This window comes from Panthera tigris, chromosome A3 (assembly GCF_018350195.1).
Source record: "Panthera tigris isolate Pti1 chromosome A3, P.tigris_Pti1_mat1.1, whole genome shotgun sequence".
Taxonomy (NCBI): domain Eukaryota; kingdom Metazoa; phylum Chordata; class Mammalia; order Carnivora; family Felidae; genus Panthera; species Panthera tigris.
The window spans coordinates 1183465-1202420 of record NC_056662.1 but is presented as its reverse complement, the minus strand read 5'-3'; the positions used below and the strand labels follow the sequence as shown (position 1 = coordinate 1202420).

Here is an 18956-nt window from a genome sequence, read left to right as displayed (position 1 = left end):
CACCAGCGGCCTGGGAAGGAGAGGGAAGCCCAGGGCACCTCCGGGGTCGGAGTGTCGTTCCCTCAACAGTAGGCAAGACAGGTTGGGTGGCAATTTGCCCACAGACTTGACACGTACCCAGGTCAACGTGGGAATGCCTCCTCCTAACCACTGTCCCAACGCCAGCTGGACCCTAACCCAGGAGAGCAGTCTGCGGCCAGCCAGACAGGAAGGGGGTGGTCCCCGCGGGGACGCACGGTTCTGCTGTGTGTGCGCACGCTGCCTGCGACCCCAACTGTGAGGCGATAGTTTGGGGGGAGAGAGGCAGAGACACAACTACTATTCACCGAGACCGAAGTCGGGTATTTTACTAATGGCCGGAAGAGGACGTTTCTGGCGCAACAAAAAGGGATGAGAAGCAACTAGCTCAAAGATGTGTCCCTTACGCATTCCATAACGGTGGCTATCCATCAGCTTTAATTTTGAGATGTGAATGTGCTGAGAAAGGCCGGCAGTCGCTCATCTGTCCCCTGTCAGCTGAAGCAGCTCAGGCCTCAGCGGGTGGGGGGGGGGGGGGGGGCTGATGTGCAGAGGAAGCAGGCAGAGGGGAGAGGGGCAGAGAAGTAGAGGTGAGAGAGGCAGAGCGGCAGGTGGAGGTGAGAGGGGCAGAGCAGGGGGCCTCCTCCTGGACTCCCTACCCTGTGTGCCCACCGTCCTCGCCCAGCGCTCCTCCACCCCCACCCCCACGGGCACGGGGAGCCTCACGGCAGCTTTTCCAGGTCTGGTCGACAGAGATGGAACTGTACCGCGGCCGGCCAGGGCTTCCGGGGTGACTCCCGGTTTCCTTTGTCCTGTCCCGTGCCTGAGACCGACTCTGAGCACTGTGGCACGGCGTTCCGAAGTGAACTGCTCTCTGCACCGCCCCCCCGCCACCAGTATTCATCCATGATGCTCAGTGATGCTCATTTGCGGGGACGTGCGTGAGGTCTGTAAAAGTGCTATTCTGCTGAAAGTCTGAGGCAGGTCGCGAGCAACGAAGTTCGCAGCTCAACCACCTAAGGTGTATCAGAGACTCATTTTAACACAGCGATCGGTTAATCCTGTAATTTAATAGCTCACTCCTAACTCCCCCTCCCCACCCGCCTAGTACTGCCTTGTAATTCCGTAGGTCTCAGGTCACTTACGTTCTCCGAGTAGTTACACATTCCCGACCACACGGGCTCTAGCAATGACCTACAGGAGCACCCAGCTCCTGCGCTCAGGAGAAGGCAGCTCGCAGTCTACACTCTTGGAATTTAAGACCACTCCGTATTTTGGAATTTTTGTAAGAAGCACAAAATATAAAAGAACATAAATTAAAATGGAACAAAAAGAATCTTAATAATGGAGTACACTGCGCCCTATGGATCAATTTAAGTTTCCAGAATTTTGGAGCGCCTGAGAAATGAGCGAACAGAAAGGACCCCACTGCACGCTCTGGCCCAGGGCTCCTGTCCCGAGGCTGAGGGCCCCACCCGACAGTGCACGCCCCCGGAGAGGAGTCCGGCACCAGGGAGCGCGGCACTCCCCCTCCACCGGGGGCGCTGCTCCAGGGGTCAGGCCGCACGCTCACTTACCTTAGAGCATATGCAGCAGCGGTAAACAGCCTTCAAAGCTGGAGTGTGTGTGTGTGTGTGTGTGTGTGTGTGTGTGTCTGTGTGTGTGTGTGTGTAGTATTTGAATCGGACATGAAAAAAATTCCTGCTGGATCCAAACTGACTGAACTCCTGAACATCCTACTTTAGTTGAGCATCCGGTGCAGCACTGCCCGCAGAGGCCTCCCCGCGCCGAAAGGAGAGAAGGCGGAGGCCCCCGGACTGGTGGGGTCTGAGTGCCGGAAGCGCAGCCCCTCAGTGCGACCTCGCTGGAGACCACGGGTACTTACCAGAGCCCGACGATAAAAACGAAAGAGATTAAAGACCTAGATCGCCAGGTGAAACTAAATTTAGCAATGAGGCTTGTACAGCTTTTTGAGGTTTGTACTGACAGGAAGCGCCAACACACTGAGGAGGTGCACGGGGCCGGAGGCATCCCGGACTCAGAAATCTGCTCCGATCTTTGAAGGTGCACCATTAAACGTGGCTAAAGCTCCTAGTTCTGGACAGGCCCAAGTGCTGGCTGTCCAGAAAGACAGGGAAGGGTCCAGACGCTACCCCTAGGTGATACATACATTTATACAACAGTGGTGGCCAGGGGGCAGCAGTCTGTTCTGGCTTTACTGCATTGTAATTGTGGTCGCTTGCCCAGGACGGCGTGCCCTCACAGGTCGCTTCCTTCACGAACACCTCGCTCCTCGAAGGGGCCACTGTCGCCTTCTTCGCTATGTTTTCTTTCTTGTCTGGAGCTGGTCTCTTATGCACAGAAGAGATTCGCACGCCTGCCTGGATAACCAGCAAAACCCCAATCATTACGGAGGTCAGAGAAGAGCCTTCGCTCGCCGCGCTTCACGACGAAAGGCATGATACGCTCTACGGTTGGGGTCGTTTGAAGCCCCTCACCACCCTGAGCGAGGTGCAGGCCCCTGGGGAGCGATGGACACGAAAGAGGACCTGGGTGACAATGTGTTGGGTAAGCCCTGTGGACGCCAGGACGTGGAGGAAAGTGGCGTCCCGCCTCCTGGGCTGGGCGCTCGGCGTTGTTGCCACGGCCCTGTGCACAGCAGCAAGTGCTGCTCTGGGGAGCCTGGGATTCAAAATCACCAGCTTTACAATTTCAGCCATCTAAAGGCTGAGCAGCATTTAAAAACAACTCCCCCAAACGGCACCACCGACACCCTGCTTGTCACAAACGTAACGGGACTGAAACAGCCAAGCCAAGCCGAGCTCAAACTCTGGTCAAGGGCTTCCTGGCAAAACAAGTGCCCGTGACCTTAAAGCATCCCGGGCTCTTCCCAGATCACATGCAGCACAGAACAATTCCACGTGGCAGGTCTTCAAGTGCGGCCCAGTCTGGCCGCAGGGGACCCACGCCACCCTCGCTGTGTGTGAGTGCAAGGTGCACACGCTCTGCCGGGGCCCAGCTCTTCTCCCGTGCGAGTGTGACGCCCTCACCGAGAGGGCGGACAGAAGACGTGCGCATTTGTGAATCTGACAGGAGCGCTGCGGAGGGGCGCGGGCCCAGCCAGGCCACAGAGGCCGCCGAAGGTGCCCGCCTGCCACCCGCTTCTCACGTCAACGACTCACGGGGCTGGTCTCGGTCAACTTACCTGGACGCTACATTTCGGGAGAATGAGCTTCTCTGGCTTCATCTTGGTCTTGTCTTTAGGTTTTGGTTTTTGTTCTTTACCCGCACTTAGAGATTTCATAGTAGCCGCGGCGTGTTTCAGAATACAGTCACTGCTGCAGTAAACCGAGTCAGGCTGCGCCACGTTCGAGCACCCGGGGCCGATACAGTTTGAGGCACCAGGAGCCTCTACCACCTGCAGGAGGAAACGCAGGGCTTCAGCGTGCTCACCCGTTTTAGCGGTGACAGCGCTTTGGGAACCACTTACTAGTAGCGACGTCACGATTCTTAACGGAGGTGCTAACTATGTTTCTGGTAAGAATGAAAACACGTCTCCGTTTATCCAAAGCACCCGGACCGTCTGTCCCTTGGCTAGGCGCTTACAGTAATTACCCCTCATGCCACCCGTGGCAGGCAGGACTCGAAGGGGACCCCGGGACTCTGCCCTGGTGCATGGCCTCTGTGGACCTCTGAACACAATGGGATTTCACACCCATAATTAGGTTCCATTACAAGGCAGACAGGAAGAGATTTCGCTGATGTACTTGAGATCCCAAATGAGACTCTTCTGAATAACTGAAAGGGCCTGGCTTAGTCAAGTGAAAACCCTAAAAGAGGGACCGGGCCTTGCAGCAGAGAGAAGACCCCACTGCAGGTCTTCAAAAAGCAAGTGGTCCTGTGCGGGAGCCCCCACGGCCAGGTTCTGAGGGGGAGGCTGCCAGATGGAATGCACAACACCCAACTCAATTTGAACCTCCGAGAAACAACGAATGACTTTGGGTACCACTGTGCCATAGACCCCGCACAGGGCACATTTAGACACAAAACCGTGGGGAGTCTTTCAGAGGCGGGTCTCTCCCCAGCCGAGCCTCCCATGAGACCCCAGCCTGCAGCAGCACCTGGGGTGCAGTCTCTTACGGCCCTGTCTGTGCACAGGCCGCTGACCCACAGAAACTGAGCTGAAAAATCATGCTGTGCAAGGCCACTGAGACTGTGGTCACTCGCTAGGCAAGCAAGAGGGACCTCACCTACCACGAGATCTTACCCCGTGCACTTCTGTTAACATTTGCCAACGTGTGGGGTTTTTTTTTTTGGTGGTCGAGACTAAAATACACATGAACCTATCCCTCAAGTGTACTTGAGCAAAATCTTACTTCTCCAATTAATGTATTCTGAGATTGTTTTTCTTCCACAAAATCCAAGTTTAACCAAGAATAAAATTAAGCCTGTATAACCTCAAACAGATCAACAATAAAGACGTGAAATTAAGGTGACTTTTCCCGTTAATTTCCAATTCCACGAATTTTTTAACTTTTTTTGACGTTTATTCATTTTTGAGAGTTGGGGGAGAGACAGAGAGAGAGAGGGAGGGAGACACAGGATCCGGAGCAGTCTCCAGGCTGTCAGCACAGAGGCTGATGCTGGGCTTGAACCCACAAACTGTGAGATCATGACCTGAGTTGAAGTCGGACGCTCAACCGACTGAGCCACCCAGGCGCCCCTCCATGAATTTTCCTTAATGACCGAACATGATATGAACAGTGAGCATCACACCCCCACTCAGTACGTCCTGGCACTCCTTGCTAGCCACCCTTAATTGGTCCAGACCTCACGGCACTTTTACTTCGAGGCTCCCACAGCCCTCACGGCTTCTGCATGCCCGGTGCCCACTGAAGGACAGGCCTCCAATTCAAGGCCATCCAGGACTCAGGAAGGGCTGTGGGAACGTGCTCGTGAGGGTCTGTGACACTGCTCAACAGCACAAGCTGAACATACATGAGAGAGAGGACAGAGGGCCATGGTCCTAGAGACCTAAGAGCCAGCTAGAAGGAGAAGCACGTAGCAGAGCTAGGAAAAGAGAGACTGAGCTGGCGGGAGCACCGGAAGCACCTGAGACTGTTATAGGCGGTCGGGCCAGAGGGATCTCCCGCCTTCCCGCCCGGGGACCTTGGATCACCAGCACTGCCCTTGGCGCTCGCAAGACCACCAGCCCTCTCAGGATGGTGGGGTCAGGTGATACAGGTGTACGTTTACTTCAGGAGCTCAAAATAATTTCGTTAACGTGTATGTGAAGATCGAGACCCCAGAAAGAATATTTAAGAAAAACGGACTCTAAGTTATTTTTATTTAAAGAGAGAGTGCGAGTGGGGGAGAGGGACAGAGGAAGAGACAGAAAGAATCTCAAGCAGGCTCCACCCCACGACCCTAGGATCATGACCTGAGCCAAAATCAAGAGTTGGACGCTCAACAGACTGAGCCACCCAGGCACCCCCCAAAAATCAAACTCTATAAATAAGTGTTTAAGGAAAACGTTAACTTGATGATAACCGTATAGGAGATAGACAGGACTTAAATAAAAGGTCCCCTGTGGCGTCCTGCAGGGGCACGAGTGCGGGAGGCCCACGAGGCAAAGTGCAGAGGACTGCCTTCCAGCAGAGCCCAGCCCATGGCAGACACAGCGCCCTGCTCCGAGAGAACGAATCTCGAGTCCCGACACTGTTCCCTCTGTGGACGGGAACCTGCGATCTATGGGGTCCGCCCCTTCCGTGGGCCTCGCACACCAGTACTTACGGGCTGGAATATCTTGAGCTTTTTCTTGCTGCTGGGGTTTGCAGCTTTCTCAATTCTGCCCTTTATTCCTTGGTCCTCACTGGACTTCTGCTCCACCGTCCCCATGCTGGTGCAGTCGGCACCGTCTGAGTCTGCGGGCCCGCACCCGGCCTCCTGCTGCTCTGTGCCCTCGGGCTCCGCGTCGTCCCGCACCTGCAGGATGGTGCAGTGCGGGCAGATGTAATCCTCGCCATTGCGCTCCAGGAGCCTTCCCCGAGCCTCGGAGATGCCCACACAGTCGCCGTGAAACCACTCTTCACATCGGTCACAGCAGATCATAAACCTAAAATTATACAATAACGGTATCAGGACTGGAAAACACGACAAACGCTCAATTTTTGGTACGTTAAAAAATGAATTGGCTTTAAAACCCTATTATGAAAAAAAACAAAGTACGGGAAAGAGGGAAGAAAATAATGACTATTCAATGCCCTTCTCTTGAATTTACCACCATTCAAATTTGGGTCTTTTTGTTTCGGGGGGGGGGGGGGGGGGGGGCAGCATTCTGGGAGTGAGCTGCCCGGCTCCTGGCATTCCAGCCTACAGACCACGCTCGTCTCCCGCCCCCCACCCAGCCACAGCCTGCCCCTGTGCCCCCTTCCAGAATGGTGTAGAGCAGCGCTGTGCAAGGGGCCTCTAGGAGGATGGGGGCATCCCAGTCTGCGCTGCCTCACGAGGACAGGGGGCGGCCCCGGGCCTACCTGTTGTTGTGCGGCTGACGACATATGCAGTACAGAGCGTTGGGCTCGTAGGCCTCACACTCGGGCCGCTGCCGGCCCGTGTCCCTGGGGTCTCTGCCTTCCATCCCCTGAGCCGCCTTCCCTTCCAGCTCCTGCTCTCCGCCGTCTTTCTCGGCCTCCGACACGGCACCCTGCTCGGCCTCGGGCTCCTGCTCGCGGGGCAGCGAGCTCTCTGTGGCACCGGCCGCCTCCGTGCCGCCGGTCTGCGTGGGACCCTGCTCTCGGCGCTTCCTCCGCAGGCGGCTCTGGAGGCTCCTGGGGGATCTGTCGGCCGCCGCCTGCTCCCGCTGTCTCCGCAGGCGGTTCTGCAGTTCCTTCAAAGTCAGCCCGTCGCTGTCGCTGTCAGAGGTGTCGTCCTCGCCCTCACCCCCTTTGGCCTTTGTGGGGGCGGCCGGCTGCTCCTTGTCCCCCGCGGAGCCTGCCGTGGGCCCGCCCTTCCCCTCCGACGTGCTCTCCACGCTCCCTTCCGATGCCGTCTCCACGTCCGTGACGGGACAAGACACCGGCTCGCCGGAGTCCTCCAGGGAGACGGGCGCATTCTTCCTTCCTCGCCGTCGGACCGTCGTGAGAAACTCTTCCACGCGCTCGGTCCGCTTCGGCTGCCTCCCGCTGCGCCGCAAGGAAAGGCCCTGCTGGGGCTGCTGCTCCAGAGCGTCCGCCTCGGCGTCCCCGGCACCCTCTCGCTTGGCGATGGTGGTTCTTCGAAAGCCCCACGTTTTCCTGAATTCTTTGCTGGTGGGTTTGATGGCCTTGGGTGCTTCCTCATTGCTCGGGCCACCTTTTTCATCCATACCTAACGGGGAAACGACCAAGCCACAAGCGACGTTAACGAGGCGACATTTCCGGGCCAATGACCGACGATCCCGGAGCTGAAAGTGCACGCGACCTTTAATCCACACAACGGAGGGGGCACGGGGGCAACGACAGCCTTCTACCTACACGGAGTGAAGGTGTCCGTTGAAACCAGTTACCTTTTTAGAAAAAATTTTAAGTTTAGTTATTTTTTAAAGTTTATTTTTGAGAGAGAGGGAGAGAGAGAGTGCACGCAGGGGATGGGCACAGAGAGAGGAGAAAGAGAAACCCAAGCAGGCTTTGTTTTCCCTGTCAGCACAGAGCCCGATGCCGGGCTTGAACCCACAAACTGAAATTGTGACCTGAGCTGAAATCAGGAGTCAGATCTTCAATTGACTGAGCCACCCAGGTGCCCCTAAATTTATTTGACTGAGAGAGCGTGCATGAGTGCATGTGAGCAGGGGGAGGGGGAGAGAGGGAGGGAGGGGGAGGGAGGGAGGGAGGGGGAGGGAGGGAGGGAGGGGGAGGGAGGGAGGGGGAGAGGGAGCAAGGGGAGGGGGAGAGGGAGAGGGAGAGGGAGAGGGAGGGAGGGAGGGAGGGAAGGAGGGAGGGAGGGAAGGAGGGAAGGAGGGAAGGAGGGAAGGAGGGAGGGAGGGAGGGAGGGAGGGGAGAGGAGAGAGGGAGAGGAAGAGGGAGAAAATGAATCCTAAGCAGGCTCCACTGTCAGCACAGAGCCCAAAGTGGGGCTCAATCCCCTGAACGATGAAATCATGACCCGCGCTGAGATCAAGAGTCGGTCACTTAACAGACTGTGCCACCAGGCGCTACAAAATGAGTCATCTTGACCGAAGATTCCTAACAGGCGGTAACAGGAGATTTGAGGGGACTCATCAGAGAAGATTTAACAGCCACACGTTCAATGTTTAGTGGAGGACCGCAGCCAGCAAATCCAGCCGGTCCCCTCGCCCCTCAGCTGCCCAGCACAGGGCTCCGCAGGACGGGCGGTGGGGGCAGCACAGGTGGCACGGGGCGTGAACAGAGGAGGGCCGGCTTTCCGGGGACCCCCCCCACCCCAGCACAGCTACAGAACGACGTGCCGGCTCGAGGACCAGCTGCTTCCACCCTGGGTTTCAGAGTCCTGAGCTGCTATGTAAGACGTCCGGCTGCCCCGCTAGAGGGAAGGGCACGGAGCAGGTGTGGTGCTCGTGCCCGCACCCCAACCCTGAGGTGAGCTGAGTGCCACCCTGCCCTGCCCTGTGGATACCTCATGGAGGTGAGGGTCGCACAGGTAAGAAGTAACAGATAATTTGAACACTTGAGAAAATAAAGCCCAGGGCAACAGCTTTACGCGTATTTATTCTCTGCTCTTAACTTCCTAGTAGATTACTAAAAGGTCATGCTCGTGAAAATTCTACTCTTGCTTCAAATGATAAAATCTGGGGGGAAAAACCAGCATATACCTTGAGAATTTTTTTCCAAGCTTCCCAGGCTTCAATCACATTTAAATGCTACTGCAGACTCAGATTCTATGCCATGTTCCAGTGTAGGGGAAGGACTGCTATGGAATGACAACCTTCAAAATACAAAATATACAAAATTCAAAACCACACGTGACCTGATTCTTCACTCCCCACAAGGTGCTGTCCCTTCCCGCTTTTCTGTCCAGAACTTGGCCAGCACACTCTAGCCAGTCGGAAGCTTGTGGGAGTGACTGTGACATCAGCACACGTCCCCTCAAGGACCACAGCACTTTTCTGGTCACCTGAGATTTTGTGCAGGAAAAGCTCTCCTCAACAAAACGCAACTCTCACACAACATCAAGTCTATGCTCCGATAAAACGCCAATGTAAAGATAAAGGAGTGCGGGCATCCGGTTCTCAGCGTGTGGCCGAATGTCTCTCTGAACACCTAAGGGCTAAAGTTTACTATTTCGAACAAGCAAATATGAATGTTACATGCTATCAGTTCCTTCGCATAAGATGCCATCCGACTTGAAACCTATTAAGCGAAAAGGAGCTGCTGACATTTAATGCTATTTATACTTTACCTGCCGGAACACTGAAAGCTTGGACACTTTCTCTGGAGGTCCAAACACCTGGCAGATGGAATCGCCTGGTCCAAGTAAACCACTAGGCCTCAAACACTGCTGTTGTCAGTCAAGGTTCACAAGTAACAATGAAGATTATCTCGAGACTATTCGCATGGAGTAAGCTCCTGAAAGAAAATAAAAAAATAATTCATAGGTGTAAGTAATTGGAACTAAAACCACGTTAAAAAAACAAAACATCAACTTTCCAAGTCATCTGATTTGTCTATATGTTACCACGTGACCCACAAAGCCATCCAGGGAGTCAAAAAAAGAAAAAGAAGAAAAGAAAAAACACAATCCTGTTCCTCAAGGACTTTTAACGAAGGGAAGACACGGTGACCACGCTCTGGATGGTGACCAGGCCAGGCCTGGAGCAGGAGCGGGTCCTGGCTGGCGCAGCGGGGAGGCCGGGAGCGAGCTGCAGGGAGAGTGCAGAGAGGCTGCAAAATGGGCTGCTTTCCAATCACGACCTCACTTCTGAGACGGACCCAGCTCCGTAAAACCACACAGAGAGAGAACCAGGGAACGTGAGAAGGCTGCACCGAACCGCGTAGAACACAAGTACTTAAAAAATCTTAATGCTGTAGCCATGCCATCCTTTTAAAGGCCCAAAAAAACTCTGAAGACCGTTATTTACAGTTACTTCCCGTGGTCCACGTGCGGTGCGCGTGCACAGCGCACCCAGCCCTCCCCCGGATTGTCCCGCACCCAGCGAGACGCACACTGAACAGGCCCCTGTTCCCGGGCCAATCCTAGCTGATCTTTTCACACACCTCACACTCCACCCCAAGGGTGCCCCCTGCCAGCTGAACCCTCACCTCCAGCAGCCCTCCTGTAAACTGTGGTTTCCTTAGTGACCCCAGAACAAAGACCAACATTCTGACGCTCCTCCTTTTAAAGAGACAGTGACCCCTCCACTCCGAGGAGGAGCGGAATCCAACCTCCTGGCCACCGAATCTCTCAAGTGTGGTAAACGCATCTCAAATTGAGGCTTCAACACTTCAGACGCTTTGCCTCTCAGAACAAACTATTATCTTGACTTTATATTTATCTTTGCAATATTACTTTTGTGATAATTTCCTCAGCCCAGAAATTCTACTATAAAATCGCACCCGGTGAAAGGCGGAGAAACCGTGTTGAACTTGGACATGGGTGTAACGGAGAGAGTCCGCCGCCCAGGAACCCGCAGCCCCGCCGGCTGCCATGGCTGTCCCCACCAAGAGGGGTGGGGGGGGGAAGGCGGGCGCCCCTGCCACCCGGAGACCGACATGGCGACATGGCGGGAAGTCACCGTTCTCCATCTCAGCGTGGTGCCCTCCTTGGCTGCCTGGCGTAAGTCTTCCCCGCTCAAGGCTTCCCGGCGGCTCTCCGAGCCCCTTCATGCTCTTCAAAGCTGAGGGCCCCAAAGAGCTTCAGTTTCCAACAGGCAAATGGAGAAAGTTTCCGGTTACTGTAACTGGCAGCTCCCCCCCCCCCCACAGCCCGGGGGCGGACCCTGCAAGAGGGCGGAGCGCAGGCACCTGCTGGGGTGGGGGAAGTGCACCTGTCTGCACCGACCTGCTTCCCTACAACACAGAAGCCAGGGTGGCCTTGACGCCAGTCCCCAGCTCCTCAAACGGCTTTACTTACCGGGGAACACAGGGCTCGTGCCAGCAGACAGAGGCTTTTCAAGACTGTCATTTGCACTTGAAACCTCAAATTTTATCACCAGTGGCGAATAGTGGCAGTTGCTTTCCCCGAGACTCCCATCTTTCACCTGAGAAAACGCCCCCTGAATGCGGAGCCGGTCGGTTCTCTCAGGGGCCAGGGCCCTTCTGGAGGCGGCCGGGGGCCCTCTGGGGGACTCGACATTTCACCGCAGGGGACGTTCGAAGCCCTGGACACCGCAGTGGTGAGGTCCCATCAGGTCCCCAGGCCTCGCCGCCGGCCCCGGGGACGCGGGCACCACGCTGGGAGGAGCCCTGCACGCCCTGCATGTGTGCAAAGCAACAGTCTTGCACTTGGGTATCAGAAGGGCCCAGGCATTTCCTCCCACAAAACTGCTCTAAACCCGCTAAATTCCCCTTCAGAATCTCCAACAACTTTTCAAAATGTTAGGCTGACAGTTGTGACTTTTTTTTTTAGTGTTTATTTTTGAGAGACAGAGAGAGACAAAGAGGGCGAGCGAGCGCATGAGCAGGCGAGGGGCAGAGAAAGAGAATCCCAAGTAGGCTCTGAGCTGTCAGCACAGACCCTGATGCCCGGCTCAAACCCAAGAACTGTGAGATCATGATCTGAGCCGCAGTTGGATGCTTAACTGACTGAGCCACCCAGGCGCCCCTAAAAATTTTCTTATTTTTTTAAAATGCTTATTTTTGAGACAAGGTGCACACGCGAGAGCAGGGGAATGGGGGAGGAGGAGGGGCAGAGAGAAAGGGAGACCGAGGATCCGAAGCGTGCTCTGCGAGAATCGAACTGTGAGATCATGATCTGAGCTGCAGTTGGACGTTAACAGACTGGGCCACCCAGGTGGCCCTCCTTTTTTAAAAAACCCAACACAACAAACATCCACCCAAAACAGCCGTGGGTGTCAGTGCTGCAGGACATTCAACCTGGTAAACGCGAGGGCTCCGCGTCTAGGACGCGCGCTCACAGAAGGGACTATGATGCGCCCGTGGACAGATGGGTCTCCGGTTCTACCAACCTACGAGACTGCCTTCCCGAAGACGCTATGCCGAGAACCACAGTGCAGTTCCTGTCTTCACAGCATGACGACTGTGAGGAAACAGCCTGCGCTGCATCTCAAAAAGATCACACGAAGCGTGTGCCTGCCACGCCACCACGCACCTGGTGGCAAACCTCCAACCCTTGAAACAATATTCAAAACAAGTGATGTCAATTTTGAAAAAAACCTGCCAGCCAGAAATCACAGCCAATGTTGCAACACAGCCTCACTGTTTTGACTCATTAACCGAAAATTTAAAATTCTGCCAGGCCGGGCTCAAGCTCACGTTCATGCTTTGTATGAAGGGGCTTCCCTCCTCACAACCACCCCTTTGTGGCTCACGATAAAGGGCTGAGAAGGTGCTAGGTTCCTCCAACTACTAAAAAGGAGAGATCCCAACTAAAGACTCTTTCCTGACACGACGGCCCCCGGCGAGCACCCAGGTCTGAGCACCGTCCTGGCCACCAGCAGCGGGCTCTGCCAGTGCTCCCTCCGCTCGCCAACCCTGGGGTCTGCGGCAGCAAACGCCACTCCTGCCTTCTGACCCCGGCCCACAAAGGAAACTAAGCAAACCAGTTTTTGTTTATCTGAACATCTACACAGAACCTGACTCGACGGGCGTTAACTGCATTTAAGTCTTTTACAGCCTATTCGAAGTTCTGCTGCTACCAAAACCCATGGTCGTTATTAAAACTATCTTGATGGGGGGGGGGGGGGTGCCTGGGTGGCTCAGGTGGTGGAGCAGCTCAGGTCATGGTCTCGTGGTTCGTAAGTTCGAGCCCGGCATCCGGCTCTCTGCTGTCAGTGTGGAGCCCGTTTTGGATCCTCTGTCTCCACCCGCCCCCCCCCCCCCCCACGCATCTCCCCCGCTCATGCTTTCTCAAAGACAAACATTAAAAAACATTAAAAATAAAGAAATTATCCTGATGAAACGAAGGTGTCCGCAACACAGCCCGGATGTGTATATAAAGAGACATCTAGAAATGACCCTGCTTAAAATTTCTTAGTGCTGCTTTTACACACGTGTGGAGACAAAAAGCAAAAGCCGCTGCTTGAAAGCACCTTGGGGACTGAGGCCCGGCCAGGCTCTGCCATCCAGCCGGGCTTCCAGGTCATTGTGGGCATGCAACGGGCACAGGTTTCCCTCTACCCAGTTTCTGTTGCGGAACACAGGCTTGTGACCTTGGTGGACAACTCCACGTGGGTGTCAGCAGCCAGAGCAGCCACGTTACATCTGCCAAGGTTAAGGAGAACGAGACGAGGCTTTCACTCTTCTCTGCCTAATGCCACGGGCCACTACCTTCAATGGGCTTCGGCCATGGTCTGCGTTGTACACACCCCTGAAAATTCATTTTGAAACCCAGTGCTAGGGTGATGGCACTCCTAGCAGATGGGAGGTGCTTAGGTCATAAGGTCAGAACCCTCATGAATAGGATCAGTGCCCTTAAAAAGAGCCCCCTCCCCACCCCCCCCAGCTCTCTTGCCCCCTGCAGCCCTGAAGACCCCTTACCAGCACCTGACCATGCCAGCTAACACCCTGATCTTGGGCCTCCAGATCTGTGAGAAGCAGAGGTGTTTTGTATAAGCCCCCTGGTCTACGGTCTTTTGTTAAAGCAGCCCAAGCAGACTGAGCCAGCCCCCCTCTGGTCTCTCTGAACAAAAACATGCTTTCGAACACTGCAAGGGACCATTGGAGTCGTACATCCTGGGGGACTGGTGCTCTTAACACAAGGCCACCGCCTGGCTCTCAGTGACCCTCTGAACAATACAGGTTCTTGCACTCATTAGAAAATCTGTCATGGGGGCGCCTGGGTGGCTCAATCAGTTAAGCGTCCAACTTCCGCTCAGGTCACGATCTCACGGTTCATGAGTTCCAGCCCCGTGTCGGGCTTGCTGCTGTCAGCGCAGAGCCTGCCTCAGATCCTTTGTCCCCACCTCTCTCTGTCCTTCACCTGCTCGCGTTCTCTCTCTCAAAAACAAACATTAAAAAAATAAAAGTAAAAAGTGTCATACGGGACAAGCTTGGCTGCTGCTAAATCCCCAACGACGACACTGGGACGGGTTCCCAGACAGGAGAGTCCCCTCTCCTTCCTTCCCCAACAGAGAGAGGGAGAGATGTGCGTGTGTGTGCACAGAGAGGACAGGCACCGTAAGTCACTTCCCTGGGCAGTATGATGTTCAAGTGCCAGCCACCCCTGCTAGGTGCTTTGGGAGCTGTGTCCCCTGAAGAGTCTCTAGGTCTTGTAGCTATTAGTTAAGAACCCTGGCCCTCCAGGGAGGACCCCGACCCTACTGGCCACCCCATTGATTTTATATCCACAGTGGTCTGTCTAGGCCCCGTCTGCACCTGTGGCTGGCTGGCACTCCCTTCCAGCACCAGTGAGTGGGGGCACCGCTGCAGGACCCCACGGCATTGTCGTTTCCTGGGGTCATGCCACAGGAGACCTGCATCATTCCACAGCCAACACAGGCCACCCTCACCCCCATTTTCACTGCAGCAGGAATTAAGGATCTAGCGAAAGGCTGTCTTACAGTCAACGTGAAGTGCCGCTTCCACGCAGACGCGGCAGTCAGGCCACGTGACCTAAGGCCCGAAGAAGTCTCAGCGCCCCTCCCACCCAGCAGGCACCCAGGCCACGCTCTGGGCCTCTCACTTCATTTCAGGTGGTCTACTTGGGAGAGAGATGTGCACTGGGAGGACAAACCAGCTTTATCCCACGTTCTTCCCGAAAAGCAAGCACACGGCTGAGCCAATAAAAATTCAAAGACGTTGTCTAACTTCCTAAAAGTAACCCATTTTCCCAGATGTGAGCATTTAAAGACAACTATTTTGTAAAATTCTTATTTCTTAACAGCACAGCATCTCTAATCATTATTTAAAGCAGAAGTTCTCAAGAAATGTGGTCCTCAGGCCCTTCGGGGGGTCCCCGAGGTCAACTCATCTCTGCAACCACAAAGGCTATCACATGCCTCTCCCGCTGGCCACTCGGGAGCGGGCGGTAAAGCTTTCTGGAAGCTAAATCACAGCGATGTACTAGAGTCTGCATGCAGAAGCAGACGTAAGGATCCAGCTGTTGTCAGTTAAGCCAGAAGTTAAAGAAACAAATGACCTCTGTCACTGCTTCTTAGAAAAAAAATAGTTTTCATACGACGTTATTCACGTTGACACGCGTGAGGCTGCATGTTCAAAAATGAATGAACTTAGATGTCTTTTAAACGCCAAGTACAGTAAATACCAATAGACACACGTAAATAAAGACTCTGTGATGCCCTCAGTGAATTTAGGCGTATAAACGTGTCTTGAGCTGAGGCGTAAAGAGCGGGCTTTAAGGTAACTTGACGGGACTGCTCCTGACGGGCCAGAAGCAGTCGGTGCCGCGTCCTTCCCAGTCAGCAAGGCTAGGCGAGCAGCAGCGGCGCTCAGTATCCGCCTCATCTACACCTTCCGTCCCACTCGCGAGCGATCGCTAGGAAGGCGCTTCTTTCCAGGTATGAAATGGTTGACTCACACACAGGCTGCCACCCGACCTCAAAGAGAATAGAGTTTGGAGAAGACACGAAGGACTTCCCTCCCGAGCACCTGCCTGGTGAGTGGTGCTGTCGGGACCGCAGGCCACAAACTGGCCAAGAGGCGACGGCTAACGGTGGAGACCTAAGGTCAAGAAGCCACCACGTTTCAGCTGGAGTCTTCTTTTCTCTCTCTGAGATGAGCCAAAGCCAGCGTCCAGTTTTGTACTGGGGGCAAGTGGGAGAGGTCCCTGCTTAAACAAAGAAATTACAGGACCACAGGATCTTCCCTGTCAAATTTTAAAGCCTCACGTAGCGCCAAGCCTGACAGTTAAGCCGGTACACAACGCACGCGACTTCAGACTGTTGCTGCTCTATGTGTGAGTAGTGCAGGAACGGGATGTCTTACAACTAAAAAACATGCTGTGAAGAGGCAGACTGTGTGATCACAGTCTAACATCCACAGCTAGTGTCCACCTAGCCCCGCTGTCTCCATGGGGCGCTAGGGCATCTTGTGGGGGGGGCCCCTCTGTATGCAGGCTCAGCACTTCCAGTCCTGACCGAGGCAGTCGGCACTCCCCTCCTCCACGTAGAAGTGGGGCAGTTCTTCTCCCAAGCAGGCTGGGCTCGGGAGGCTCAAGGCGCAGCTCTGCAGCGCATTACAAGAACACGGGCTTCAGCCCCAGGGGCAAACCTAACAGGTACCGACGTGCTGAGAATGTGCACTTCCCTTTGGGCTGTGCTTGCCCGTCTGGGAACTGTGGACGACCGTGACCTCCCAATTTCCTAAAAGGATACGCGAAACTACACCGTGTAAGTGACAGCGCCCGCACACAGGAAGCAAGCAGCAAGCGGTAGGGGCCATCTATTAAGAGGATGATGTCCGTATTGGTGAGCGTTTGCGAAAGCAAGGCCCCTAGGAGAATCTACTTGATAAATATTCACCAAGATGCCCTCCTGTACTCGGCACCGGGACAGAGCAGGCAACATTCCTGCTCCCGTGGTCCAGGGGGACATGCCTCACTTGGACCCAGCTGAGACAGCTGGCAAAGGGCAGGTGCGTGTATAAGGGCCCTCCCAGCCACACTTTTTTTTTTTTTTTTTAAACAAAGGGACACAAATCCATCTCCACCATCAGGACACTGATTTTGGGAGGGGGAAAAAAAATCAAGAAACGTCCACATAATAGAATTCTTTCAGACTGCAATTAAAGGACAACAAACCACATGGCCACTGCCATGGAGAGCGGGTCCCACAAGAGTGAAGAGCACGGTGGCCACGTCCCATAAACACATCCTGCCACACCCACCCACCCACCCATGTCCAGAAACTGGGCAACAGCTGTAATGCAGGTTCTGAAGGGCTTCTGGTGTTCTTGCCTTTTTTTTTTTTTTTTAATTATTATCTTAATTTTCTAGGCATTTGTAACTCAACACACAGCAAATCTGTCTTTGTATTTGGGAGGGGGAATCTCATTTACTTTCTCATAAAGGTGTGGTAAATGCCATTTAAATGTCTGTATCAGCATATGTGAAACAAAACCATAGCACCTGACTCTGCCACCTGAAGAAAGAAATATTACACTAGGTAATCACCACCTACTGATTAAGCATATTTTAGTCACAGCTACAAGAATCCTTATTAAATACATACAATCACCTACTCAATCTCAAGTAACAACTTACCCTCAAAATTAGTACTCAAAAAATAAAATGAGGTCTAAACAAGAGAAACTATTCTCCAGAACCGTGAGCACCACACCAAGTGAGCTCAATTTGGCCCTTCTTTCCCAATTAGTGTGCTTTTATAAACTGTTAACCACAGAGCCTTTGTAATGGAATCAGCACGAATCGTTTGACACTAACTACACAGATGATAACATGAGGCACCCATTCTAAGGGACCACACCACAAAAATAAGAAAATACACAAAAGAGAAACTCCATTTCGGAGAAACCTTCTTAATGGACTTCCTGAGTCCACCAGGCATGTGAGAATCAGGCCTCTCTGAGACGCAGCGCCACACTGCAGGGACCCAAGGACAACAGTGAGCCGGCTTAACCCGCAAATACATTCAATCTTTGCTCCGCAAGAGCCGAATGGAAACCCCCTGGTGTCATCAGACAGGTGTACGAAGATGAAGCGTATTGTGCTAACAGAAACGTAAAACAATCAGAACCCTGAACACCTCACAAACACGTAGCAAAACAAAAAAGAAACCAGTCCCTGAGCTGCTCGAGTACGGACTCCTGGAGAGTCAGACGCCCTGTGGCAGTAGAAGGACTTACAGTGTCGACAGCAGGACCTGAAAACTCCCGCCGCCAAAAGCAAGCAGGAAGTGGGAATGGAAGTCCCCACTCCACGCCCCCCACGCAAAGCCCAGCAGAGGCACTGAGTGAGCGGCCCACCTCCAGGCCCCCCCCCCCCCCGCGACACCTCTCCTCAATGAGCCACTGTGATGCTCACACAGGCACACGAGCCGTGAGCATCACTGTTGGACAGGACAGACAGCGGTAACCACGGGCAGCAGCAGCCAGGAAAGGGGAGCCACCTGTCACCACACAACTTTTTATTTGTGCCCTTCCCTCTGATCAGTACAGAACTGTGCCCGAAATAACCTGAATTTAACCCCATACTAACAAGGGACAGTTCCTGCTGGAAAATCAGAAATGAAGATACGCACTATTCCTGAAGTCATGGCTCAAGCCCCCAAGAACACCGGCAAGGAGGAGAACAAGAGGCCTCGCACGTGCATTTGGCGGAAGTTTCACAGCAGGCCTCGGGCTGGGTCTCCCCAGGTGACGCTTCTGAGATGCCTGTGCTGTGTTTCTAACGGGAACCCAGGGGGCCGGTCCCAGGGACGTGTGCGTGTGCACACACACCCACACAGGTGCCACTAAGGGCTGGCCAGCGAAGGGGCTGGCGTGTCCTCACGAGCCCCGCTGCACTGGTCTCCGAGGCCGGGGAGGCCTTTGTGCGAGCCGCTACAGCCAGGCTGCGCGGCACCCAGGAGGCAGCAGATACTTGCTGAGCAAACGGAGGCATCACTCTACGGGTCGCTGACGCCACTTCCTTAAAATGCCTGGCTAAAGCACACCCTTCTTGGGAGCACCCTCCAGCCGGGGCCTGTGTGGCTCCGGGGGAACCACGGAACGCGTGCCTGGGGTGGGCCCAAGAAACAGGCTCCGAGGTCTGGGCTTGGAGGTCGTTCCTTCCTTGCACCTCAGTGCCCTGCAGGTTAGAAGGGGCACGGAACGCTCAGATCTCATTCACCG

At 54.4% G+C, this 18956-nt stretch overlaps 1 protein-coding gene across 10 annotated transcripts in view; it reads right to left on the bottom strand.

Annotated features, from left to right (window-relative positions):
• Positions 1 to 18956, bottom strand: part of DIDO1 (death inducer-obliterator 1) — a 50469-nt gene that overhangs the window by 23977 nt on the left and 7536 nt on the right. For 4 of the 10 annotated variants that reach the window (XM_042979957.1, XM_042979961.1, XM_042979954.1 and 1 more), the window contains exons 2-7: positions 9430 to 9596; positions 8843 to 8955; positions 6552 to 7383; positions 5812 to 6133; positions 3224 to 3436; positions 2189 to 2399 (exon numbers count right to left, since the gene is read on the bottom strand). In XM_042979957.1, the coding sequence (XP_042835891.1) occupies positions 2189 to 2399; positions 3224 to 3436; positions 5812 to 6133; positions 6552 to 7381 (1576 nt within the window). In that variant the 5' untranslated portion in view covers positions 7382 to 7383; positions 8843 to 8955; positions 9430 to 9596. The other 6 variants (XM_042979960.1, XM_042979959.1, XM_042979962.1 and 3 more) reach the window with 6 other exon arrangements.